The following is a 26383-nucleotide window of genomic DNA, read 5'->3' as shown; positions in this document are numbered from 1 at the left end:
AGTCAAAATATACTCTATTAGTAAAAGGCATATATTTTTGGCAGTATGCAAGAAAAGAAGAGGACGCTCACGGAACCTTTCGAGCCAAGTACTAATCCATTTGATGACAATGCAGCTGTATTGGCGGAAAGTGCTAAGGAAAACGTCGAAGGAAATGGTGATCGTCTAGGTTCAAAACTGCAGAAGTTAATTCCACCGGCTTTAAACATTGTACCACCAGATAATAATGTTCACGGTAGTAGCGAGCAAAAAGACTTTGATCATAATGATAAAGATAACTCCTTAGTATCTAATATTTTCCGTACTCGTGTCGGAAGGAGTAGTCATGAAAACTTGAGCAGGCCCAAGCTCTCACTTCAAACAGCCTCATTTAGTGCCGTTGAATCTTCCAGGTGTAATGCTTCACCTTTGGTAGGATCTTCCAAGTCTAGTTCACAGTATATTGATTTAAATGACGAAAGGCTGCGCAGGCGTAGCTTCAGTAATTATAGCCGAACGTCTAGTAGACGAGTTTCAAGTTCACCCAGTTCAACAGATAGAGCCCCACGGTCAGCCAAGGTTTTATCGTTAATTGCCGCTGATGATATGGATGATTTTGAAGATTTGCAGAAAGAGTTCAAGAGTGCAATAGATGAAGAGGGTTTGACGTGGCTGCCCCAATTGAAGTCAGATAAAAGTCGTACTGGATCTGTCATTGGTGAAGAGGAAGGAAAGGAGGAAGAACAGGAGTCCATACTTAATGTACATACACCCAATGTGGGACCAAGTGCTACCCCAGGGTCAATTCATCTTACACCAGAGCCTGGACAAAGTACGTCATTATCTGAGGGCTTGGAAGGCTCTACGAATAATTCAAGAAAGAAATCCAGTCCTAAGTTTTTTCATCATTTGTCACCGCAAAAAGAAGACAAAAATCAAACTGAAGTTATTGAGTATACTGAAGAAATTCTAGATTTTGAAACCCTCCAAAAAAAATTAGAATCAAGGCCTTTCGTGCTTTATGGATATTCTCTTGGCGTTTTCTCCCCTACGAATCCACTCAGAATAAAAATTGCTCGTTTTTTATTGCATAAACGGTATTCTTTACTTTACAACACTTTATTGACATTTTATACTATCCTCCTGGCGATAAGAACATACAATCCTCACAACGTTGTTTTTTTATATCGTTTCTCTAATTGGACTGATTATTTTATTTTTATTATATCCGCTTGCTTTACAGTCAACGATATTGCAAAAATAGTTGCATTTGGATTTTGGGATGATTCTGAAATGTTCAAAGCCTATGGACTTGAATACAAATCAATCTTACAGAGAACTGGAATAATGAAACTATATATATATTTGAGGGAAAAGTATGGCAGAAAACTGGTGGATTTTATTATCCCCTTTAGGATTATATCGCCAGGAGAAGAATCGAAGTATCAACAAAATTCCCTGAGTACTTCCCTAACGAGAGCATATCGTGCGAACGAAATCCAGAAACCATTTGGCACGCCAAGAGCATTTGCACGCTCATCTTGGAATAGAATAGATCTGGTATCTTCCGTTAGCTTTTGGCTGGGTATGTTTCTATCCATCAGAAGTTATGATTCAAAAGCAGGCATAAGAATATTCAAACCACTTGCTATATTAAGAATTCTTCGACTTGTAAATATTGATACCGGTATGCCCTCAATTTTAAGAGGACTGAAGTATGGTATTCCACAGTTGATCAATGTTAGTTCCATGTTAGTTTACTTCTGGATTTTCTTTGGGATTCTGGGAGTACAGATTTTTCAAGGATCTTTTCGAAGACAATGCGTATGGTTCAATTCTGAAGATCCTACTGATACGTATCAGTACGACATGCAGTTCTGTGGAGGTTACCTCGATCCTTTAACCAAACAAAGACAAAATTATATCTACGAGGATGGATCTGAAGGCTCTGTTTCGAAAGGGTTCCTTTGCCCTCAGTATTCTAAATGCGTCTCCAATGCCAACCCGTACAACGGCAGAATCAGTTTCGATAACATTGTTAATTCCATGGAGCTCGTTTTTGTTATAATGAGTGCAAATACCTTTACCGATTTAATGTATTACACAATGGATTCAGATGAAATGGCCGCCTGTCTATTTTTTATTGTTTGCATTTTTGTTTTAACTATCTGGCTGTTAAATTTACTTATTGCTGTTCTAGTTTCATCCTTTGAAATAGCCAATGAGGAATACAAAAAGAAAAGGTTAGTATACGGTTCAAGGAAAACAGGTTATTTTGCTCGTCTAGTAACAGGTTACTGGAAATATTTCAAATTGAAGGCAAATCAAACCAAATTTCCTAGCTGGTCTAATAAAGGACTCACTATTTACTCCCACGTTGAATTTATATTTGTTATACTTATCATTTGTGATATAGGCATGCGCGCCTCTGTTAAAGTGAATACTTCTACAAATTATAACAACATTCTTTTAAAAACTGACAGGGGAATTTCGATTGTTCTTTTCATCGAATCATTAGTAAGGTTGGTACTATATCTACCCAATATGTGGAAATTTTTAATAAAACCAAGTTACGTTTACGATTTTATTATATCAATTATTACTCTAGTTATTAGTTGTCTGGCTGTCGAAGGAGTTCTCGGACATGCGTACGCCTGGTTATCCATATTTCACATATCCAGATTTTACAGAGTGATCATTTCTTTCAACTTAACAAAAAAACTATGGAAGCAGATATTAGGTAATGGTGTCATGATTTGGAATTTATCTTCTTTTTACTTTTTTTTTACTTTTCTGGTTGCTATAGTCATGGCTGTGTATTTTGAAGGCGTGATTCCTCCCGATGAAATGGCAGATCAGCCTTTTGGAATGTATTCATTACCAAATTCATTTCTGTCTTTGTTTATAATAGGTTCAACTGAAAATTGGACAGATATATTATACGCACTTCAAAAACACTCTCCTAATATATCTTCAGCATTCTTTTGTTCGGTATTTTTCATAATATGGTTTCTACTGTCCAATTCGGTGATCTTGAACATTTTCATTGCCTTAATATCTGAAAGTATGGAAGTGAAAGAAGAGGAAAAAAGACCACAACAAATTAAACATTATCTTAAATTTGTCTATCCTCAAAAGATACAGGAATATACCCATGCCAGCCTGATTGCAAGGATCAGAAAGAAATTTTTTGGAAGTCATAAAAGTGAGGATACAAGAGATTTTAAGCAATTTCTTATGCGAGGAACTGCCATCATGAATATAGCACAGAATATGGGAGAATTAGCTGATGAATTTAAAGAGCCGCCATCGGAAAACATAGTCAAAAAGGGCTTATCAAAGCTCACGATAGGGATTCCATCACTAAAAAGATTGAGAATGTTTGCTAATAATCCGTTTTATAAGAATAGCGATGTCGTATTCACAGAAACGAACGACATAAACGGGAGAACTTACATCTTAGAGTTGAATGAATATGAGGATGAGAAACTGGATTACTTAAAAAAGTATCCTTTATTCAATTACTCGTATTATTTCTTTTCTCCACAGCATAGGTTTCGAAAGTTCTGTCAACGTCTGGTACCACCAAGTACCGGAAAAAGAACGGACGGGTCACGATTTTTCGAGGATAGCACAGATCTATACAGTAAGAGGAGTTATTTCCATCATATTGAAAGGGATGTATTCGTTTTTATTTTTGCACTTGCGACCATTTTATTAATCGTCTGCTCATGCTACGTTACGCCGTTATATCGAATGCATCACCAGATGGGAACTTGGAATTGGTCCTCGGCGTTAGACTGCGCCTTCATAGGTGCCTTTTCAATTGAATTTATTGTGAAAACAGTTGCTGACGGATTTTTGTATTCCCCAAATGCCTACTTGAGGAATCCGTGGAACTTTATTGATTTTTGTGTTCTACTCTCTATGTGGATTAACTTGATTGCGTATCTAAAAAACAACGGTAATTTATCCAGAATTTTTAAGGGCTTGACAGCTCTGAGGGCACTCAGATGTCTGACAATTAGTAATACAGCGCGTCAAACATTCAACCTAGTTATGTTTGATGGTTTGAATAAAATTTTTGAGGCTGGATTAATTTCACTTAGTTTACTGTTCCCTTTTACCGTTTGGGGTTTGAGTATCTTCAAAGGCCGCTTAGGTACTTGCAATGACGGGAATTTGGGTCGTGCAGAATGTTACAATGAGTATTCAAATTCGGTTTTTCAATGGGATATTATGTCTCCAAGGGTTTATCAGCAACCATATCTTCATTTAGATTCTTTCGTAAGCGCCTTCAACTCATTATATCAGATCATTTCTTTGGAAGGATGGGTGGACTTGTTGGAAAACATGATGAATAGCTCTGGAATAGGTACGCCAGCTACGGCAATGAACTCCGCAGGGAATGCTTTATTCCTGGTTTTGTTTAATTTTTTAAGTATGGTTTTCATTCTAAACTTGTTTGTTTCGTTTATTGTTAATAACCAAGCAAGGACAACTGGAAGTGCATACTACACAATTGAAGAAAAAGCATGGCTGGAATCTCAGAAGCTTTTATCTCAAGCGAAACCCAAAGCAATTCCAAATTTAATTGAGTTACCAAGAGTTAGGCAATTTTTTTACCAACTTGCGGTTGAAAAGAAAAATTTCTACTACGCATCATTTCTGCAAGTAGTATTATACCTGCACATAATTATGCTTCTAAGTCGAAGTTACGATCCCCGAAACCTGATAGCTTATCAAGGGATCTATTTTATGACTTCCACCAGTGTATTTCTAGTTCAGGAAGCATTTCACATCTGCGGTGAAGGACCAAGATTATATTTCAGGAAAAAATGGAACAGCATACGAGTCAGTATTATCATTATAGCTTTTATCATGAATACTGTGGCATTTCGTGTTCCGGCCTCTCACTATTGGTTCCACAATATCAAAGGATTCTTCCTTTTGGTAATATTTTTGTTTATTATACCTCAAAATGATACACTGACTGAATTATTAGAAACTGCAATGGCAAGTTTGCCCCCAATTTTATCTTTAACTTACACTTGGGGAGTTTTGTTTTTAGTTTATGCTATTGCTTTGAACCAAATCTTCGGATTAACAAGGTTAGGAAGCAATACGACTGACAACATAAATTTTAGGACAATCATCAAATCAATGATCCTCTTGTTTAGATGTAGTTTTGGCGAGGGCTGGAATTATATCATGGATGATCTAACTGTATCAGAACCTTATTGCTCATCTGACGACAATTCAAACTATACAGATTGTGGATCGGAGACATACGCCTATTTATTACTAATGTCATGGAATATTATTTCCATGTACATATTCGTAAACATGTTTGTTTCGTTGATCATTGGCAATTTCAGTTATGTTTACCGTAGCGGTGGTTCTCGCTCTGGCATCAACAGGTCAGAGATAAAAAAATATATCGAAGCATGGTGCAAATTTGATACTGATGGCACTGGTGAGTTGGAGCTGTCCTACCTTCCAAGGATAATGCATTCTTTTGACGGTCCCCTTTCATTTAAGATATGGGAAGGTAGATTAACGGTGAAAAGTCTAGTCAAGAACTACATGGAGGTAAACCCAGAAGATCCATATGATGTAAAAATAGACTTGATCGGATTAAATAAAGAGTTGAACACAATTAATAAAGCAAAGGTCATACAGAGGAAATTACAATACAGACGATTTGTCCAGAGCATTCATTATACAAATTCTTATAACGGGTGTATTAAATTCTCGGATTTATTACTACAGATACCTCTTTACACTGCTTATTCTGCGAGAGAATGTTTAGGTATTGATCAATATGTTCACCATTTATATATTTTGGGTAAAGTGGACAAGTACTTGGACAATCAAAGAAATTTTGATGTTTTGGAAATGGTGGTAACAAGATGGAAATTCCATTCTAGGATGAAGCGCACTATTGAACCTGACTGGGATCTTAAAAATCGCATGGTATCGTCCTCTCACATTTCTAATATTGATCTAAGTCTGGAATCTGTTCCAGAAACTATTGAGAGAGAATCTGTTGCAACACCCAGGATGGATTACGGTGTGAACAACTTTATGTGGTCTCCAAGGATAAATCAGGTTGCAGCAATGGAGCCGCCAGAAAAAACAACAGATGAAGAAGAGGATGGTCAAAATTCAAACAATCATATTAATAAATAAAATATATAGGAGTATACTCAAAGAATTTTATAGACAAAAATTAAACAGACAATAGCAATAACGTAAATATATTCTTTTTTTGATAAACGATCGATATATAAGCATCAATACTACATAAATGTTTGTAGTCATTCAATAAAAAAACACAAAAAATGCGCAAGCCCGGAATCGAACCGGGGGCCCAACGATGGCAACGTTGGATTTTACCACTAAACCACTTGCGCTGTTTAATTGTTGAAATATTTTATTATGGTCTTACTAAATATCAAAGTGTATGGACAATCCTAATATATACTATCATACTATCTCAGGCAGTAACTTGTTGTCAAAACGAACTATCAACTTGATTCACGGGATGTTACTTATCCTAAATATTATACAAGATATGGTGTATACTAAATAGTGGAAGCGCGGAATTTCGGATCTAACTATTGGTTCAGGTATTTATACATTTGATTAGTTCGGCTCAGAGAGTCAGAGTTTTACCTTATATTGCTCAATCTGTTCATTTCCTTCTAAGACTGTTTCATATATGTTTTATGAACGATTAGAATGATGTATTGTCAAACTGAGGTATCTCATCTTTAGATACAACAAACTGTGCCGGTGAGTAATTGGATGGTACTGAGAGATGGGCGAATTTTGAGATGATTGTTGGGATTCCATTGTTGATAAAGGCAATAATATTAGGTATGTAGATATACTAGAAGTTCTCCTCGAGGATATAGGAATCCAATAAATGGAACTCGTAATTCTACATAATTCTGTATATGCTTTTATTGTCATTTTATATTTGTCAGTCATTATCCTATTACATTATCAATCCTTGCATTTCAGCTTCCACTTATTTCGATGACCGCTTCTCATAACTTATGTCATCTTATAACACCGTATATGATAATGTACTAGTAGTATGACTACTAGTTGATAGACGATAGTTGATTTTCATTCCAACAGGTACAGAATGTGAATTAATACATCCCATAATATTGAAAGTGATTGTAAAAAGAAAGCATGATGGTTACTTAATAGCTTCTTTGATTAGTTTAGCTCCTTTACCATCCAAGCTTTAAAAGATGCTGGGGCAAACCTTACACTAATCACCAACTATCCAGAAATTTAACCTGATTTTTTTTTAGTAACCCAATTAAATAATTTGAAAAGGCAAACAAAAAAACTTGCAAGCAGACAAGGACGACTTACTATTCGTATACATATTTTACATGCCTCTAGTGGTAGTATATGTAGGTGGAATATGATGAGGTACTACTTAAGTCACTGCTAAGATATTACCCGGAGGGAGTGTATACGGGGAATCGTCTTTCTTTTATAAGAAAAAAAGAATTTGCAGATTTCCCTGACTTTCCTTATTCCTTTCACGCTAGCACCTAAAAAAAACTATCGCTATAATAAAAGGCAAATACGATTGTTAATTGCAGGGTATTCGGTCGAAACTTTGGCGTGTATCTTAAATAACCTCATCTATTCCTTTCTCTGGCTTAATTGTTTAAACAAGATCATTGTTAAGTTTTTTTTTGTTTTCTAGTATTCTCGCTCCTTCAATTACCACTTCCAGTAAAAGACCTTTAATTCTGGAATTGTAAACGGAAGGAAATTTGTTAATATAGTTAGGATAAAAATTAGTATTTCAATCATACAATTCAAAACTACTTACTGAGTTCGAAAAAATAGTAAATTATATCATGGAAGGTATTCTAGATTTTTCCAACGATTTAGACATCGCTCTATTAGATCAGGTTGTATCTACATTCTATCAAGGTTCAGGTGTCCAGCAAAAGCAAGCCCAGGAGATCTTGACTAAATTCCAAGATAATCCAGACGCTTGGCAAAAAGCTGATCAAATTCTTCAATTTTCAACTAACCCCCAATCGAAATTCATTGCCCTTTCCATCCTTGATAAATTGATTACTAGAAAATGGAAATTGTTACCGAATGACCATAGAATTGGAATTAGAAACTTCATTGTCGGCATGATCATTTCCATGTGCCAAGACGAAGAAGTATTCAAAACACAAAAGAACCTCATCAATAAGTCAGATTTAACTTTAGTCCAAATTTTAAAACAAGAATGGCCCCAAAATTGGCCGGAATTTATTCCAGAACTAATTGGCAGTTCGAGTTCTTCTGTTAATGTCTGCGAGAACAATATGATCGTTCTAAAATTATTATCTGAGGAAGTGTTTGATTTTTCTGCGGAACAAATGACCCAAGCTAAAGCTTTACATTTAAAAAATTCCATGTCAAAAGAATTTGAACAAATTTTTAAATTATGTTTCCAAGTCTTAGAACAAGGTTCTTCAAGTTCTCTAATAGTAGCAACCTTGGAATCTTTATTGAGATATTTACATTGGATTCCTTACCGTTATATTTATGAAACCAACATTTTAGAATTATTAAGTACCAAATTCATGACGTCACCTGATACAAGAGCCATCACATTGAAATGTTTGACTGAAGTGTCAAATCTAAAGATTCCACAAGATAATGATTTGATAAAAAGACAAACTGTGCTTTTTTTTCAAAACACCCTACAACAAATTGCCACAAGTGTGATGCCAGTTACCACTGATTTGAAAGCCACGTATGCAAATGCTAATGGTAATGATCAGTCTTTTTTACAAGATTTAGCAATGTTTTTAACCACATATCTTGCCCGTAATAGAGCCTTATTGGAAAGTGATGAATCTTTAAGAGACTTATTATTGAATGCGCATCAATATTTGATTCAATTATCTAAAATCGAGGAAAGAGAGTTATTCAAGACGACTTTAGATTACTGGCATAATTTAGTAGCAGATTTGTTTTACGAGGTTCAACGTTTACCCGCTACAGAAATGAGTCCATTGATTCAGTTATCAGTTGGTTCACAAGCTATCTCCACTGGCTCTGGCGCTTTAAATCCTGAATACATGAAAAGATTTCCATTAAAGAAACATATCTACGAAGAAATTTGTTCACAGTTAAGATTAGTCATTATTGAAAATATGGTGAGGCCAGAAGAAGTCCTTGTTGTTGAAAATGATGAAGGGGAAATTGTTAGGGAGTTCGTCAAAGAATCTGACACCATTCAATTATACAAATCAGAAAGAGAAGTTCTTGTATATTTGACCCATTTAAATGTCATCGATACAGAAGAAATAATGATCAGTAAACTCGCAAGGCAAATTGATGGTTCCGAATGGTCATGGCACAATATTAACACTTTATCTTGGGCTATCGGTTCCATATCTGGTACAATGAGTGAAGATACTGAAAAAAGATTTGTAGTTACTGTTATCAAGGATTTACTGGATTTAACAGTAAAGAAAAGAGGCAAAGACAACAAAGCTGTCGTCGCATCGGATATCATGTACGTAGTGGGCCAGTATCCAAGATTTTTGAAGGCTCACTGGAATTTTCTAAGAACAGTCATCTTGAAACTTTTTGAGTTTATGCATGAAACTCATGAGGGTGTTCAGGATATGGCATGTGACACATTCATTAAAATAGTTCAAAAATGTAAATATCATTTTGTTATTCAGCAGCCCCGTGAATCTGAACCATTCATCCAAACAATCATTAGGGACATCCAAAAGACTACAGCTGACCTGCAGCCGCAGCAGGTTCATACATTTTACAAAGCCTGTGGCATTATTATTTCTGAAGAGAGAAGCGTAGCAGAGAGAAATAAATTATTAAGTGAGTTAATGCAACTGCCAAATATGGCTTGGGACACTATAGTGGAACAATCGACTGCAAACCCAACATTGTTGTTAGATTCTGAAACTGTCAAAATCATTGCAAATATTATAAAAACTAACGTCGCAGTTTGCACTTCAATGGGAGCAGATTTCTATCCGCAATTAGGTCATATCTATTACAACATGCTTCAACTATATAGGGCTGTTTCCTCAATGATTTCTGCCCAAGTTGCTACCGATGGTCTGATTGCCACAAAAACCCCAAAGGTTCGTGGTTTGAGAACCATTAAGAAGGAAATTCTAAAGCTTGTTGAAACTTATATATCCAAGGCTAGAAATTTGGATGATGTTGTAAAGGTCTTGGTTGAACCATTATTGAACGCCGTCTTGGAAGATTATATGAATAATGTTCCAGATGCAAGAGATGCCGAAGTACTAAATTGTATGACTACGGTTGTTGAAAAAGTTGGCCATATGATCCCACAAGGTGTTATTTTAATTTTACAAAGTGTGTTTGAATGCACCTTGGACATGATTAACAAAGATTTCACAGAATATCCAGAACATCGTGTTGAGTTCTACAAATTACTGAAGGTCATCAATGAGAAATCTTTTGCTGCATTTCTGGAACTGCCTCCGGCTGCATTTAAATTGTTTGTTGACGCTATTTGCTGGGCGTTCAAACATAACAATAGGGATGTTGAAGTTAATGGTTTACAGATCGCATTGGACTTAGTGAAAAACATTGAAAGAATGGGAAACGTCCCATTTGCTAATGAATTCCACAAGAATTACTTTTTTGTTTTCGTCAGTGAAACCTTTTTTGTGCTAACCGATTCTGACCACAAGTCCGGATTTTCTAAGCAAGCCTTGTTACTAATGAAGTTAATCTCTTTGGTTTATGATAACAAGATCTCTGTACCATTATATCAAGAGGCTGAAGTACCACAAGGTACTTCAAATCAAGTCTATTTGAGCCAGTATTTAGCTAACATGCTAAGTAACGCATTCCCTCATTTAACATCCCAACAAATTGCAAGTTTCCTATCAGCATTGACTAAGCAATATAAAGACTTAATGGTCTTCAAAGGAACCTTGAGAGACTTTTTAGTGCAAATAAAAGAAGTTGGAGGTGATCCAACTGATTATTTGTTTGCTGAAGATAAAGAGAATGCTTTAATGGAACAGAATAGAATAGAAAAGGAGAAAGCTGCCAAGATCGGTGGGTTGTTAAAACCTTCTGAAATCGATGACTAGCAATAATTGCGTGCTGTGCTTTGAAGTTCCGGTGTTTTCTTTTTCCAACTATTCTCCAATTGATAGTCATGGTTTTTTCATTTCATAACATATGTAAATTGGTTTCTTTAAGAACCCAGTATTTTAGTATAGTAGTAAATATTATTCTGCCCAATTTTTGAAAAAGTATAAAATATTACTAAAATAATACTAAAAGTGGTTACCCATCCTATTAATAGTATATGTATGTACATGATAGTTATGAACTGTGTATACGCTTCTATGCTCAAATCTTTTTAATTGCGTCTTGAATCTTAACGAATGTATTTTTGGGTCCTGCTACAGGACCTTTGACCCAAATGACGTTATTTTCATCGTCCACTTTCAAAACTTTAACATTCTGGATGGTAACACGATCGTTTCCCATGTGACCAGGCATTTTCCTTCCTGGTAGCACCCTGCCTGGATCTTGGTTTTGACCATAAGACCCACCGTGTCTATGCATAATAGATGTACCATGAGATGCTCTTAAACCCTTAAACCCGTATCTTTTCATCACACCGGTAAAACCTTTACCTTTACTGACTGATCTGATATCGACATATTGCCCTTCCTTGAAAAAAGACGGCTTTAATAAAGTGCCAGGTGGTAATAATCCCTTTTCGTCCTTCACTCTAAATTCCGTTACATGTTCTTTAGGGTTGACAACCTTGGAAGCAAAATGGCCTAGCATTTGCCTGGTTACTTTGGATAAGTGCTTTGAACCGTACCCAACTTGACATGCAAAATATCCGTTGGTATCCGGAGTTCTATGCATTATAACTTCAACATTGTTAACTTCTAGTATAGTTGCGGCACTTCTCTCACCAGTGGATTTATCAAAATACGGCATCATCCCCTTTTTGCGAGTAATCAAACCGCATCTTTTTGGCAGCCATTTTCTTGCGTTTGCTAGTTCAGGTGAATGATTGATCGGTGGAGCCTCGGTTGTGACACTATTAGCTATACTAGGAGCTATTAAAAAAGGTCTAGTAGAAGAGTATCTGACAAAACATTTCGATATATTAAATATTGATCCTTGAAGGAACTTCGACATGACTATATATGTTCTTTCTTGTGTTCTAAGAGTAGTTCTTTCCTATCCCAGTCGTTGATTAATCGTTCATGTATTTTTCAATAGAAGTACTTTAACTGGTGTATTACCCGAAAGAAGATATCTTGCAATGGTAATGAAGAAAAAAAGGCTAACATTGGAAATAATGAAGAAAAGAACTTTTCATGAAATTGATGGATTCAGTTGAATATTTATTGTAATAATATTCAATAGGTTCGAAATTTTACTTGTATATACTTATTCGTATTACGATATTATTTCATAATCATGGGATGCACCCAATTGCTTTCTTAGATCGTCTACAGAAGCGCTAAAAGGTAAGATCTGGCCCACACTGGGAGGTTGAAAAACATCACTGTCATCTAATAACCCACTGACACGAACGTTAATTACGTTTTGTTGCGTTGTTGGTCGCCGCGATAGGGGAGATGATGTTGTGGTGGTGGATGAGCTACCGGGGAGGTGCTGAGCCCTTACTAAAGTGCTTAAAGATCCTGCGGGTCTATAGCGAGTTTTCATAGAAAGATTGGATGGGTCTGTCATAACTACACTTTTCCTTAGCTGGTACGGAAGAGGTACACAAGGTTGTTTTATAAAAGGTATCGCTGATGTCACTTTTGTAGGTGAGCTATAAAACATTTCTGGATGGTCCATTGGATTTACCGCTGTCCCATTGAGCCTCGCTGCGGGTACATGCTTTAAAGATTTTGGAGGTTTAGGCCTTCCTTTAAACGACGTTAGTGAGTGCGAAGAGGCTGAAAATACTAATTGAGTTGGCGTAGGCAATTCTCCAATATTCTCATAATTCTGAGGATGTTCTAGTGATGATGGATTATAAATATGGTAGTAGTAGTTGTCATTTGTTTCGTTATAGCAATTCGAAAGATACAAAGGATGCTGTTGTGCAAAATTAGAAGTTGGTTGGCCCAAAATCTTTGTGGGCATTTGTATAGGGACTCTTGGAGAATAAAGTTGGCTCTTCGCGGCTACGTCTGAATAGATCGAAGAAGCAATTCTTGTAGAAGTAGCATTAGGAGGCGAAATTGTAAGAGGTAAGGATTGTTCAGAGATCATCTTGTCTCTGAAAGGTATTTCAGAATATACTGAGGACGGAACGTGTTTGGTCTTTTGCGGTGCCGGCAGTTGCAGATATTCAGTTGCATCCTCATATTTATTACTGAGTGTGGAATTCGAATCGATTTCTTCTGCATCTAAACCTCTGAAGCGACTCTTCTCAGCTAATATACTATCGTTTAGGTTGTCTTGAGAATTTATATCGATACTTTTTCTTGCAGGAACATCTAGTTTAGGTTCACCCCGTAGTGAAGAAGGTGCAGAGGAACGTATTGTACTGTTACTTTTTTCAAAGTAGATATTATAAATGCTTCTTATTCTGTCAATACTTTCTTCCTCCTCCTTAGAAAACTGGGTCTCAAATTCACCGTGTTTTGTATGATGTAAGCCAGGTCGGTTAGCGCTATTATACTTGGACATATTTTTTGTACCTAAACTCAATACGCCACTTTCTCGCTGATTACAGTCATTTTCAATGATTGAGCGTGATGATGAAACTGTGGTTTCAAAATCTATCATTGGTCTGGTGGAAATTTTATTTGAAGCATCGATGTGTTTGGAAAGAAAGGTCACTTTGCTGTTATTCTGTGAAGCCAGTGAGGCAATGTTATAAGTCGAGGGCACCTGCTCATCAATTCTCTTCACATAATCTCTAAAAGATTGCGAGCAGTTCATCGATGGATGCAAGAAGTCGTCATAAGAACCATAAATGAACTTCTTCTCTGTAGAATTTCCCTCTGAGTTAGTGGAGTTCACAGAAGAATCCATTTTCGGCAAATAGTATAAATCGCCCTGCACCAAAGAGCTCTTTTTGCTTCTTCTGTAAACTACTATTAAAATTATGGACAGTAGCATAAGAATGGTACCAATGGGAACCGCCACAGCAACAGCAACAGTGACATTAGAAGACGAGTTCTGAGCCACCTTGCAACTCGAGCCTGTACAGTCGGTCCTCTTCTGCAGAAAGCCTAGTGATATGCGTGGCCTGTCTAGTGTAAACTCTCTTTTTTGGCAAGAGTCATCTATTCTATGGTGGAAAAATTTGGACATGGATGCTTTGTAGCATCTAAACAAGGAGGTGCACTATTTCTCACTTCCAACTGTTACAAAGTATTTTTCGACGACTCAAGTTACTTTACGATGCGATCATATGTTGAGGTAAAGTTAACAAAAGATGTAAGATGAGGCAAAGCATTACTCTTTTATGCAAACGCTTCTTTGCGTGACTGGTCATCATTGAGGACTTGATGCTTTCCAATAGTACGCTCTATAATGTATCAAACGCGAAACTTTAAAAGCGCATTCTTGTTCCTTTTTTCGCGACTCACCTCTGTTATCGCCTTTTTTCCGGTCAGGGTGTCTATTTATTTAGTGATATACACAATAAGTGTAGTGTGGATAAAAAATGCTATGAAGTAATTAATCTACACGCTGTAACAAGAAACTGTGTCTCCTATATACTTGCTCCATGTACTCATGAATCAAATTATAGAAAAAGATAAAATAATAAAAATAAAGACATCCTCTATACTCATTGAGAAAGAGGACAAAAGAATTTCCAAAAAATATGGCAAGCTCACAGTAACGGACAGCTTTACCTGTTTCTTTGGAGACAACACCCGGATGGTTCTGGTAAAAGGCAAGAACCATGTTCGTTATAAGTTCTATAGGCAATAAAAGACCCACAGTTCTTGATGCTGATCTCCTTCCGCCATTGAATCTGTGAAGCTGCTTGGTGATTTAATTTTTAAATAAAAAGGAGGACTGTATGAAAGTGAAAATGAAAGAAATGTTAGCCAAAGAGCATTTCTGTGCGCTTTTTATACCGAACTTTCGATTTTCACAAAATTTTCAACTTTTTTCTGAATTCGTTAATTGTGATGTGAAAACTAGCACTGTAATCTAGAATAGGAATTTGACAGTTTAGGGTAGCATTGCGATGTCCTACCTACTATCCTCTCGACTATTCATGTGAAGCAAATATGAAGGGCTCCAGCAAAGCTATTAAGCGGGTATTAGATCATTTAAAGTCTACAGGGAGAGTGCTTGGTGTCGTAGAGTCGGAAAGTTCTTACGCAATAAGTGAAAAAATAGCACCTGTTGATATACAATACCAAGTTCAGGGGAGGAAACCTTTAATCTTGCAATATAGAAGCTACAACCCATATTTGGTTAAAGAGGACTTTCTATCGATTTTGCCAGAAAATATATATAAGAATAGGGGGCAATTTACTAATGAGCTTGACTTCCAGTTAATGAAAGTCAGGGATCCTAAGTATTTCCAGTTCAAGGACCAGTATTACTTGTTGTTTAATGATTATAATACACTTACTGAGTACGCTAATTTAACAAAACATTCGCGAATAAATAAAGTTAGGACGAAAATGACACCATTGCTGCAACCTTTGCCCACAATGATAGCGAAATTCCAAAAATACTCAAGGAATTTATATAATGCATTCCAATCGTCTGAGCAATATTTTGAAGGGCTGAACGAAAAGGTTGATATTGGTAAAGAAATCAACACAAGCAGATTACGGAGCATCCTCGATTCGATTCGAGAGATTCAAAGTAAGTCCGTGTTAGTTTGGAATTTACCTACTGAATTGCGATCCAAGGATATATTGAATTACTTCTGGTTTTACAATATAAGATCTAGCTTTAAAATATACTGGGACGATGAAATGAAAAGAAATTTACGATATATATCTTTCGAAAACTCGAATGACGCGTATCGATTTAAAAGGAACTATCATGGGGTATTGGCTAAGGAGCTACTGAAACTATCAAGAGGGGAGGGTGCGATTGGCACTCCGTTTGAAACGGGCTCTGATGGAAATGATTCTAAAGTGTTAATTGAATATTTAAGCGAATGAATGACTTGAATCCTGTAAGTAAATATACACACATCTTTTGCACATATATAAAAATATACCCACGTTAAAGTTCTCTCCATGATTCTCTCACCAACTCCCATCTAGTGGGTTCGTGTACCAATTTTGTGTCTTCGTTTCTTAGACTTTCATTCAACGAATAGCGCGTTTTGGACGATTCTTGTTGTTCCTTTTCTAAAATGACAAATTTTTCCCATATCCCAGAGTTTTGCCACACCAGAACCAGCGAATCGTCTTGGTCTTGATTGTTGGTATCTTGACACCAACCAATCCTGCACCTGTCTTTGTAAAACTCAGTATCGTGAGTTGCATCACCACTATTAGCACTTCTGTGAGCGTCAAAAATTGGGTTCTTCAGGTGCGCATTACATATGGACCACACGGAATCCAAATACTTGGGTCTCCATAGAGCCTTCGGTATATAATTTGTCAAGGGATGGCTCGTGCCATTATCGTACGGGTGGGCATGTGAACTTGTTTCCGTATTGGTTGTTTCAAAAATTTGAAAGATGTGCAACGTTTGCTTACTTGATAATGCCGCCAATTTGCTACCGTTGGGGCTGAAACTCATTTCGTAAATATCCGCCTTGTCCATACCTCTTCTGAACTCTTTAATTAATGTACCATTATGTGTACTAAATATTCTTATCAGAGTACCTTGAACGGAACATGTGGCTACCATAGTGCCTTGATGGTTTAGTCTAACTAGCCTGATCTGATTTTTATGTGCTTTGATGATGGAGGTTGGTAAAAGGGCAGATTCTTTCGGATTCTGTGAATTATACTTTATTTGTGATAGATCAGCTACCTGAACTTGGCCCACACATTTATTTGACGGGAATGCAATGATTTCTACAATCTTCGAATGCAAGTGTGATGGTGCTTGTGACTGGAGATTTTTACTACTACAAACCACGTAGTCCACTGATCCATTGGAAGGGATATCTAGAATGGGACAAACCCTTTGAGGGTTTGTTTGAAATTGGAAGATCTCTATAGTGTTTTCCAAAACTACCACAATATGAATTCTAGATAAGAATACGTCTTTAATAGCAGACATAAACTTCAAAGTGATTGTTTCCTTTTGCAAAAGATCATCCCAGATAATCAGCTTATTCAGGGCATGCCTTGGTCTTTTACCACCTCCAACCAGGGCGATGTAGTTTGTACGATAAAGCATCCTAGTGTAACCAATCCCAGTACCTCTTGATTGATTGCCCAGAGATTCCTTAAAGGTTTTCGACAACTTGCTGGTCAATGGATCCGTATTGAAAATACGGAATCCATTATCTAATGCAACACTGAAGCACGAATCATCTTGATTAAACGATACGCTCAAAAATTTTGCCTTCTCCCTGCTGCTGATGGCCTCCCTTATAGGTCGACGAACATCCATCTGCCAACTATATATGTTTATATTTAATTAGAGTAGCGGCTGTCCTTCGAGGTCGTCTGCTTCTTTAAATATGGCATCTGTTGCTGATATAGCAGTAGATAAACACAACTGGCTTTACAAGCCAGAAAAGTTAGATCACGTGATCTAACCATTTGTACGCCGATTCGCCCAGACACTTATGGTCATCAACACTAATTGCTAAAGACAGACGTGGACAATTTCATATGTGACTTTCTATAGTCGCTAAGGTTTCTATTGCCTTCTTACACTACTACCATCATAGGGCTGTGAGCAATTTGCATCATTTCCGTCGACCAGCGGATATCCGCTGTATTTCCGCGCTTTCGTATGTTATAGCCGTAGATACAGAGAAAGTACTGAGAAGATGCACTACATCAACTTTGAGGGCAGGTCTTTTATTCAAGAATTTGCACTATATCAGTTGGTTATATAAAGAGCTAGAGCTCTGACACTTGCAACACCTTGTACGTCCTTGAGTATTGTATCTTTTTCTTCGTAATCTTAGCACAATCACACAGAGATAAGTATTGTATATGCACAGAACAAATAACTGCTCATCGAAAGCTTACGCCATGAGTAACCCCTCGCTGCATAGCAAGGAAGCAAAACAACAGCATGAACAAAAACGACAGTTTGCTGTGGATCAAAAGTTCGCACACACATCATCAGAGCATGACGAGACTTCCATACCTGAAGATAATGTCAAAAAAAATGTTGAACTGTCTAAAGGGTCCATCTTGTATGTTTCTTTGGTGGCGGTAGCTTTGTCACTGTTTCTTGCAGCTTTGGATGTCATGATAGTTTCAACAATCATTGAAGAAGTAGCGAAGCAGCTTGGCTCATACTCAGAGATCGGCTGGCTATTCACTGGATATAGCTTGCCAAATGCCCTGCTAGTGTTAATATGGGGAAGGATTGCCACACCTATCGGATTCAAGGCCACTATGTTGTTCGCTATTGTTATTTTCGAAATTGGATCACTGATCTCTGCACTGGCAAGCTCAATGAATATGCTTATTGGGGGTAGAGTCATTGCCGGGATCGGCGGTTGTGGTATCCAAAGTTTGTCGTTCGTCATTGGTTCAACCCTGGTAGAGGAATCGAAAAGGGGTATGTTGATTGCCATATTGAGCAGCTCCTTTGCTATTGCATCCGTTGTCGGGCCATTCCTTGGAGGAGTTTTCACCTCCAGCGTTACATGGAGATGGTGTTTCTATATAAATCTACCAATCGGTGGCCTAGCTTTTTTCCTATTTGTGCTGTTTTATAACCCAGGTTTGCATACATTTCGAGAGACAATGAAGAATATCCCCAGAATCCCCTCGCAATTTGTCAAAGTTGTTCGAAAGGTAGCGCACCATTCATTGAAAGTTAAAAACTTCAATAAAAGCAACAGCTGGAAAAAGTTATTTATTGAATTGGTCTTCATGTATGATGTAATCGAACTTGTGCTTTGTTCAGCTGGATTCACTAGTATACTACTGGCCTTCACTTTTGGTGGTAACCGATATGCTTGGAATTCCACATCCATTATTATTCTTTTCATCGTCGGTATTATCCTGGTGATTTCAGCAATCATCTACGATTTCTTTGTGTTCCCCAAATTTAATTTAGTGAAAGCAACACCAAGTTATCAGCCTTTAATGTTATGGAGAAATATCAAGAAACCGGGTGTCTTTACAGTCAATATAGCTCTATTCCTTCTTTGTGCTGGATACATCAGTCAATTTACTTACATCGTACAATATTTTCAATTAATTTACAATGATTCCGCATGGAAGGCCGCTGTGCACTTGATTACTTGTGTTATTTCCACCGTTATTACAGCTATTGTTTGTGGTGTAATCACCGATAAAACTCGCCAAATCAAGCCTATTATTGTTATTTCAAGCATTCTTGGTGTTGTTGGTGCTGGTTTATTAACCTTATTAAATAATAATGCAAGCAGCTCGGCTCATATTGGTCTTTTGATATTACCTGGTATCGCCTTTGGTGGATTAGCACAAAGTTCCATGCTTGCTTCTCAAATTCAATTAGACAAGGAAAGTCCAACTATCAAGTCAGATTTTGTTTCTATTACCACTTTTAATACATTTTGCAAGGCTTTAGGTCAGGCCCTGGGTGGTGTTGTCTCTAATACCGTTTTCAGTGCTGCAGTTATGACCAAAGTAACCAGGTCCAACATTAAATTGCCGGGCGGTAACACGGTAAACAATCTGGTAGTATATAGGCAAACAAATTTTGATGGATCCCATTCTGAATTGGGCCATATCGTTTCTGAATCTCTTACCGACGTCTTTTATATGGCATTAGGATTTTATACATTGTCGTTCATTTTTGCTATTTTTGCTTCAAATAAAAAAATTTCAGCAAAACCAAAACAAGTGAAAGATGATGTGGAAAGCGGTGAGGACCTGGAAGGAATAATGACTCACTAGTAATTCATTTCATCTTAGCCAAATCATGTGCTAGAACAAATGGTAATATATGGGCATGATATCAAAGTGTAAGTATATATTTTTTAATTAGTAGGCTCAAGTTTTTATAATAACATAATAGCTTATCCTCACTTCGCGGGAGCCCAAATCCTTCATGTTGTCTTCATTACAAGCTTTTCATTTTCTTAGATTTAATTTTGACTTCTGTTTTTGTATTTTTGGTGTCTGTACTTGGCTATTTTTAAGGCGCCAAAAATAAAATACAATAAAGGACGAATAAGACTCAAATAACACTTTCCTCTTTAAAAACAAAAAAAACCAATAACCGTTGCAAGGAAGACCACAATTTCTTCCTCAAACGAGAATAATATTTGCTTATACATTTTTTTTAAAGTTTTACACAACTTTGGAACAGATAAAAGAAAAAAAGATGGCTACTCCTCATCAAAATTATAGATATAACTCCAGAAACTCTAGTAAAAACACCAATTCCAGTGGAAATTCGACAGATGTCGACCGTTTCATTCCTAAATCAGTTTCAAGGAATGCTTATAAGTCTATTCCTATGTTGAACGGGTTTGATATAAGCTACTCAGAGCTTCGTGAGAAATCCCCTTCACCTGAGCGGCTATCCTCCCCTGAATTCTTCAACGAACTGCGAAACACAGGCCACTATGAATCAATCAGTGCAACAAATGAATATTCCATATCAAGTATATCTAGCTCTTCTGAAAGTCAGACTACCAGGAGTGAAAGTGCAAGAGCTTCAAGAAAAGATTATTTGAAGTTAACTAAAGAACAAAAGAACCATAGAAAAAATATCGCACATTCTCTTGGTTTTCAATTGCCTGACCGTGTTTTTACTTTTGAGTCAACAACTACTGAAACTCAAGAAAAGAATCAAATTATTAAAAATAGCTTAGCACCAGGAAGTTGTTCTGGATTACAGACAACTTTTGACTTTAGTACACTTTCACCTGATGTCGCGCGTTACTATATTGCTAATTCAAACGCAAGATCGGCTTCGCCGCAAAGAAACGTGCAAAGACCTGTTAAACGAGTCAAGTCGCATATTCCTTACCGTGTGTTGGATGCACCTTGCCTGAGAAACGACTTTTATTCAAACTTAATATCATGGTCAAGAACAACAAACAACGTTCTAGTTGGGTTGGGCTGCTCAGTATATATATGGTCAGAGAAAGAAGGAGCAGTATCTATATTGGATCATCAATATTTGAGTGAAAAGAGAGATTTGGTGACATGTGTTTCATTTTGTCCCTATAATACTTATTTTATTGTTGGTACAAAGTTTGGTCGTATTCTTCTTTATGACCAAAAGGAGTTTTTTCATTCTACCAAAACAGACGAAAAGGAACCGGTATTTGTATTTCAAACAGAATCATTCAAAGGAATATGTTGTCTAGAATGGTTCAAGCCAGGCGACGTTTGTAAGTTTTATATTGGAGAAGAAAATGGCAGCGTAACCCTTTTTGAAATTAAGAATTTACGTTTCCCAGCCAAAAAGTGGAGTAAAAGACAAAAATTCCAAGAAGACAATTTAATTGGATTGAAGCTTCATTCGACATATCAAGCCCAAGCCCAACAAGTTTGTGGTACGTTAACAAGTGCTTACACAAGAGCTTTTACACACCCTTACGTTAATACTTGCTTTTTTTCTTTTCAAAATACTAACATAATAACATTGTTATAGGAATTTCACTAAACGAACATTCCAACCTACTTGCAGTGGGTGGTAACGATAATTCTTGTAGTTTGTGGGATATTTCCGACTTGGATAAACCTATAAAAAAGTTTGTTCTTCCACATAAAGCGGCAGTGAAGGCTATTGCCTTTTGTCCCTGGTCGAAATCTTTGTTGGCCACTGGCGGTGGAAGTAAAGACAGATGTATCAAGTTTTGGCATACGGCAACTGGTACATTGTTGGATGAGATCTATACTTCAGGACAGGTCACCTCGTTAATATGGTCGTTAAGACATAAACAGATTGTTGCTACTTTCGGGTTCGGTGACACTAGAAATCCAGTATTAATAACACTCTATTCATATCCAAAATTATCTAAACTACTTGAGGTCAGATCACCAAGCCCCTTACGTGTACTGAGTGCGGTGATCTCTCCAAGTTCTATGGCAATTTGCGTTGCTACAAATGACGAAACAATTAGATTCTATGAATTATGGAATGACAAGGAAGAAATTATAAATGAGATACAAGAAAGTGGGATATATGGGTCTAATATCATAGAGTATATGGAGGGAATTGAAACAACACATAACAAAAGGATAAGATAACATAAAAAAGGCATGAGTCTCAGAAACAAGCGAGATACTACTAGCAGCAAAATAACGCCAAAGATATTTTGTACACATATTTATGTATAAGAAAATAAAACTATATATATTTGGCTGTCATAACATAATGCACTCAATAATGTCGATCTTAAGTTCGAAAGCGCATCTTTTTTTCTGGTTGATTTGTGACGTTTCCTAATCCGATCGGCTGGAAATAGCAAAAGGGCCTGGAAAATGAAGATGGTAAAATAAAACTAAATCCTAAAACGTTAGACCATGTTCAAAAAAGAATACACAAGTAACCAGTGTAAAAAAAGAACTTCAGGTAGTCTATATTCAAGGCACGTACAAATCTAGTCGCATCGAACTAATAATGGATGCAAAAGAATACATCGATAACGACAACAATGACGTATTGGAAGAAGAACCAGCGATTCAATTGATTGCTCCAGGCATAGCGAGAAACTTAACACAAGAAATAATTAGCGGTATCTTTTGCAATGTAGTTATATATCCACTACTTCTACTATATTTTGTTTTAACTTTCCATTACGTGACTACAAAGGTTGTACCTTATGAATTCATAGATGAAAGGTTTCATGTTGGTCAGACCTTGACCTATTTAAAAGGTAGCTGGACTCAATGGGACCCTAAAATAACGACCCCTCCTGGAATCTATATTTTGGGCTTGATAAATTATTACTGTATAAAGCCCATTGTTCGGTCATGGAGCACACTGACTATATTAAGATTGGTTAACCTACTTGGTGGAGTCATAATCTTCCCCATCGTAGTGCTCAGGCCAATATTTCTTTTCAATGCATTAGGGTTTTGGCCCGTTTCATTAATGAGCTTCCCGTTAATGACAACCTATTATTACTTATTTTACACCGATGTATGGTCTACAATCTTGATATTACAATCTCTCAATTGTGTGTTGACATTGCCATTTGGCCCGGTAAAGAGTATATGGTTGAGTGCTTTTTTTGCTGGTGTAAGCTGCCTTTTCAGACAAACGAATATCATTTGGACGGGATTTATCATGGTCCTTGCTGTTGAACGCCCGGCTATTTTACAAAAGCAATTCAATACACACGCCTTTAATAACTATTTGAAATTGTTCATCCATTCAATTGACAATTTTTCCCACCTTGTCCTACCTTATATGATGAATTTTGTTATATTTCTCATTTACTTGGTTTGGAATAGATCCATAACATTAGGTGATAAGTCAAGTCACTCAGCTGGCTTGCATATAGTACAAATATTTTATTGTTTCACATTTATCACTGTTTTCAGTATGCCCATATGGATATCTCGTAATTTTTTGAAGTTGTACAAAATAAGAATAAAAGCGAAGCCAGTAAGAACTTTTTTTGAGTTTATTAGCATCATGCTGATAATTAGATACTTTACAAAAGTTCATCCATTTTTGTTAGCGGATAATAGACATTACACGTTCTATCTTTTCAGAAGATTGATTGACAATGATAGTAGACTAATCAAGTACTTTCTTATGACCTCAATCTACCATTTCTCTATTTTTACATATCTCGAAGTGATGAGACCCAACCAGCTCACTTTTCATCCTATCACTCCACTTTCGATCAAAGAATCTGTACATTTACCTATTCAACTGACACATATATCATGGACGGCCTTAATTATATGTACCATGATCACTATTGTTCCATCCCCCTTATTTGAGCCTCGCTATTATATATTGCCCTATTTCTTTTGGAGAATATTCATTACCTGCAGCTGCGAACCCTTAATACAGAATTTAGAGCCTGCCAAGGAAGGCGAAAACCCCATAACTATAAGCAGTACGAAGAGACTGTTTATGGAATTTTTATGGTTTATGCTCTTCAATATTGTGACTTTAGTTATTTTTACGAAGATCTCATTCCCATGGGCTACCGAGCTTTATTTACAAAGAATCATATGGTGAACAGAAGCTAATTATACCTATGAAAAGGTGTTATATATATGTTCACTACTAGTATTTATCCTCTTTCTCTTATCCCTCAGTGGCAGAAAGGCCAACCGTTTTGTAAATATTATTTTACTTTATTATCTTCATACTTTTGAACCACCCAAATGCGAAAACAACGTTTTCCTATTCTGGGGAAACCTTTATAGAAATAATGCAACGATTTCACATACCATTGTCAAAAATATTAAACATAAAGGAATTGTGCCATATATACATATACATACATATATATATATATATATATGATATTATTGTATACACATCTTAAAGTTGAAATCCACCTATAACGGTTTAGTGGAGATAAATATTGTCTAGACTTTTTTTGTTGTTGTTGAATGTTAATTATGATATTATTCATAAGGCTATATTTTCAAATTCTTCTCTTGCTTCATCCACTTTAGCATCATCGCTTCCTTTTTCATTTCTGCTTTCTTTGGTTACTTCTTCTTCTTTTTCTTTTTCTTCTTCTTTTTCTTCTTCTTTGTTATTTATGTCATCAGCGTTTTCCTTCGATTTCTCAGCATGCTCATTTTCAACATGTTCTCTCAAATCCACCTTTGACTCCTTTTCTGCTTTTTCTTCGTCTTTATTCTGTTTACTGTCCTCACCGTCAATTCTGACTTCATGATTTGGTTGGTTAGATTCCTCTGTATTTGTAGCTTTAGCTTCCACTTCAACCCCACTAGATTTATTTTTGACAACTTTCACAGATTCATGATCCTGAACAGGCTGTGCATCTACGCCATCAATATCTTCACCATCTATGGATTCTTCGTTGAGAATAGAGGGCTGGTCATTTGTTGGTGTTGCTGCTTCCTTTTGCACGGCAGGAACGGATTTCTGTTGTTGCGAAGACGGTTCAGATTGAGATTTTTGTTTTTGTGCTTTTAGACTTTCTTGATATTTAACCCACGTTCTTCTTTTCAAAACTTCAAAGTAATCCTGTATGGGTCCATTGGATTTTTTATCTCTAAAGACCAATTCACCATCACCGCTGAAGTAGTCATCACTGTCATCTACCAAGTACCAATTACCAGCTTCTAAATCGTTAGCAAACGATAATAAGAATTCACCCCAATTGTCAGCGACAACAAACTTCGTATCAAAGTCTCTACCAAATGTTATAATTTGAGCATACTTCCCGTTTGGACCAGGTGCCAAATCTACACCGATATGGTTACCGGCATTGTCTGTTATTAACGGAAGCCAAGCGGGATGTGCATATACTGGTTGTACAGCATTTGGAGGAATAGATTTTTGATCGGGGATATTTGGAAGCTTGAATTTGTTACCATTCAATCTTTCCATCGATGAAGAAGAGCCGGTAGATGTAACATGTGATAAACCTTGTTGGGATCTTTTATTAAGATTCTTTGCAACATTTCTCCAGGCCTGCGCCATGGCCACGACTTGATCTAATTTCATTAGCTGAAAGCCATAAAACAAGCCTGAAGTGCCGGTCATCGATTCCAAGTCCTCTTGCCCATCATGGATTTTAAAGGAAGCCTTCACTGGGTTAGGAAAGCTAACTTCCAAATCTTCCTCTGCGTGAGTGATATCGTTTTGGGTGCAAGGGTCACTCAAAGTCGCGTTTAGATCTGGATTATGTTCACTCGTCCAAAACTCGATGTGTCTCCAAGCTAAAAGAGTTTCAGAGACACCATCGTTCGAATCTGTGTAGGTAAATTCGTCAATGTTTATATCGTCATTAGATGGCACGCCGTTTTGGAATCCCACGCTCATTTCTTCGTCTACACTATTTAGATGCATTTGAGAAGGATTGACTTGTCCATTATTACTGTTTAAACGTTTACCCATGTTAAATGTGGGGGCTTCATCGGGGTTATACTCTGCATAATGATCGTCAGTACTGAGAGAGTACACCCATTCCTTTACTTTTCTTTTGAATAGATCCATTTTATACTTGATGAAGCTGCCAAAATATTGTTTTAAGTTTTATTTTATCTATTCTTCGAATCTTGATTATATAGCTAGGTTGTTGTTATGCTTTCGATTATTGATTATTCTGGTC

General features: G+C 36.7%; 10 protein-coding genes and 1 non-coding gene across 11 annotated transcripts; 6 read left to right on the top strand and 5 right to left on the bottom strand.

The window, feature by feature from the left end:
* Nucleotides 1-45: 45 nt before the first annotated feature.
* CCH1 (calcium channel protein CCH1) lies at nt 46-6171 on the top strand (the record flags this gene model as incomplete). The annotated part of the gene is made up of 1 exon (XM_056226105.1): nt 46-6171. One exon carries the CDS (start codon nt 46-48, stop codon nt 6169-6171), a length of 6126 nt encoding a protein of 2041 aa, XP_056079857.1.
* A 153-nt stretch (nt 6172-6324) lies between these two features.
* On the bottom strand, nt 6325-6395 carry Smki_16.trna2G. Its single transcript has one exon. It is a non-coding gene; the product is annotated as a tRNA-Gly (tRNA).
* A 1479-nt stretch (nt 6396-7874) lies between these two features.
* Nucleotides 7875-11129, top strand: CRM1 (exportin CRM1; the record flags this gene model as incomplete). The annotated part of the gene is made up of 1 exon (XM_056226104.1): nt 7875-11129. The coding sequence occupies one exon, from the start codon at nt 7875-7877 to the stop codon at nt 11127-11129; it is 3255 nt and encodes a 1084-aa protein (XP_056079856.1).
* Nucleotides 11130-11394: 265 nt separating this feature from the next.
* On the bottom strand, nt 11395-12204 carry MRPL9 (mitochondrial 54S ribosomal protein uL3m; the record flags this gene model as incomplete). Its single annotated transcript, XM_056226103.1, has 1 exon — nt 11395-12204. The coding sequence occupies one exon, from the start codon at nt 12202-12204 to the stop codon at nt 11395-11397; it is 810 nt and encodes a 269-aa protein (XP_056079855.1).
* Nucleotides 12205-12468: 264 nt separating this feature from the next.
* On the bottom strand, nt 12469-14346 carry TOS2 (Tos2p; the record flags this gene model as incomplete). Its single annotated transcript, XM_056226102.1, has 1 exon — nt 12469-14346. The coding sequence occupies one exon, from the start codon at nt 14344-14346 to the stop codon at nt 12469-12471; it is 1878 nt and encodes a 625-aa protein (XP_056079854.1).
* Nucleotides 14347-15278: 932 nt separating this feature from the next.
* On the top strand, nt 15279-16172 carry PET54 (Pet54p; the record flags this gene model as incomplete). The annotated part of the gene is made up of 1 exon (XM_056226101.1): nt 15279-16172. The coding sequence occupies one exon, from the start codon at nt 15279-15281 to the stop codon at nt 16170-16172; it is 894 nt and encodes a 297-aa protein (XP_056079853.1).
* A 64-nt stretch (nt 16173-16236) lies between these two features.
* HSV2 (phosphatidylinositol-3,5-bisphosphate binding protein HSV2) lies at nt 16237-17586 on the bottom strand (the record flags this gene model as incomplete). Its single annotated transcript, XM_056226100.1, has 1 exon — nt 16237-17586. The coding sequence occupies one exon, from the start codon at nt 17584-17586 to the stop codon at nt 16237-16239; it is 1350 nt and encodes a 449-aa protein (XP_056079852.1).
* A 554-nt stretch (nt 17587-18140) lies between these two features.
* On the top strand, nt 18141-20045 carry AZR1 (azole transporter; the record flags this gene model as incomplete). Its single annotated transcript, XM_056226099.1, has 1 exon — nt 18141-20045. One exon carries the CDS (start codon nt 18141-18143, stop codon nt 20043-20045), a length of 1905 nt encoding a protein of 634 aa, XP_056079851.1.
* A 430-nt stretch (nt 20046-20475) lies between these two features.
* On the top strand, nt 20476-22355 carry AMA1 (Ama1p; the record flags this gene model as incomplete). Its single annotated transcript, XM_056226098.1, has 2 exons — nt 20476-21658; nt 21757-22355. The coding sequence occupies 2 exons, from the start codon at nt 20476-20478 to the stop codon at nt 22353-22355; spliced, it is 1782 nt and encodes a 593-aa protein (XP_056079850.1).
* Nucleotides 22356-22728: 373 nt separating this feature from the next.
* DIE2 (dolichyl-P-Glc:Glc(2)Man(9)GlcNAc(2)-PP-dolichol alpha-1,2- glucosyltransferase) lies at nt 22729-24306 on the top strand (the record flags this gene model as incomplete). The annotated part of the gene is made up of 1 exon (XM_056226096.1): nt 22729-24306. The coding sequence occupies one exon, from the start codon at nt 22729-22731 to the stop codon at nt 24304-24306; it is 1578 nt and encodes a 525-aa protein (XP_056079849.1).
* A 399-nt stretch (nt 24307-24705) lies between these two features.
* SMI1 (Smi1p) lies at nt 24706-26268 on the bottom strand (the record flags this gene model as incomplete). The annotated part of the gene is made up of 1 exon (XM_056226095.1): nt 24706-26268. One exon carries the CDS (start codon nt 26266-26268, stop codon nt 24706-24708), a length of 1563 nt encoding a protein of 520 aa, XP_056079848.1.
* Between the last annotated feature and the right edge of the window lie 115 nt (nt 26269-26383).

The sequence above is a fragment of the Saccharomyces mikatae genome (genome assembly GCF_947241705.1).
Source record: "Saccharomyces mikatae IFO 1815 strain IFO1815 genome assembly, chromosome: 16".
Classification (NCBI taxonomy): domain Eukaryota; kingdom Fungi; phylum Ascomycota; class Saccharomycetes; order Saccharomycetales; family Saccharomycetaceae; genus Saccharomyces; species Saccharomyces mikatae.
Note: the sequence above shows the minus strand (reverse complement) of the source record. Positions and strands in the feature narration are given on the sequence as shown.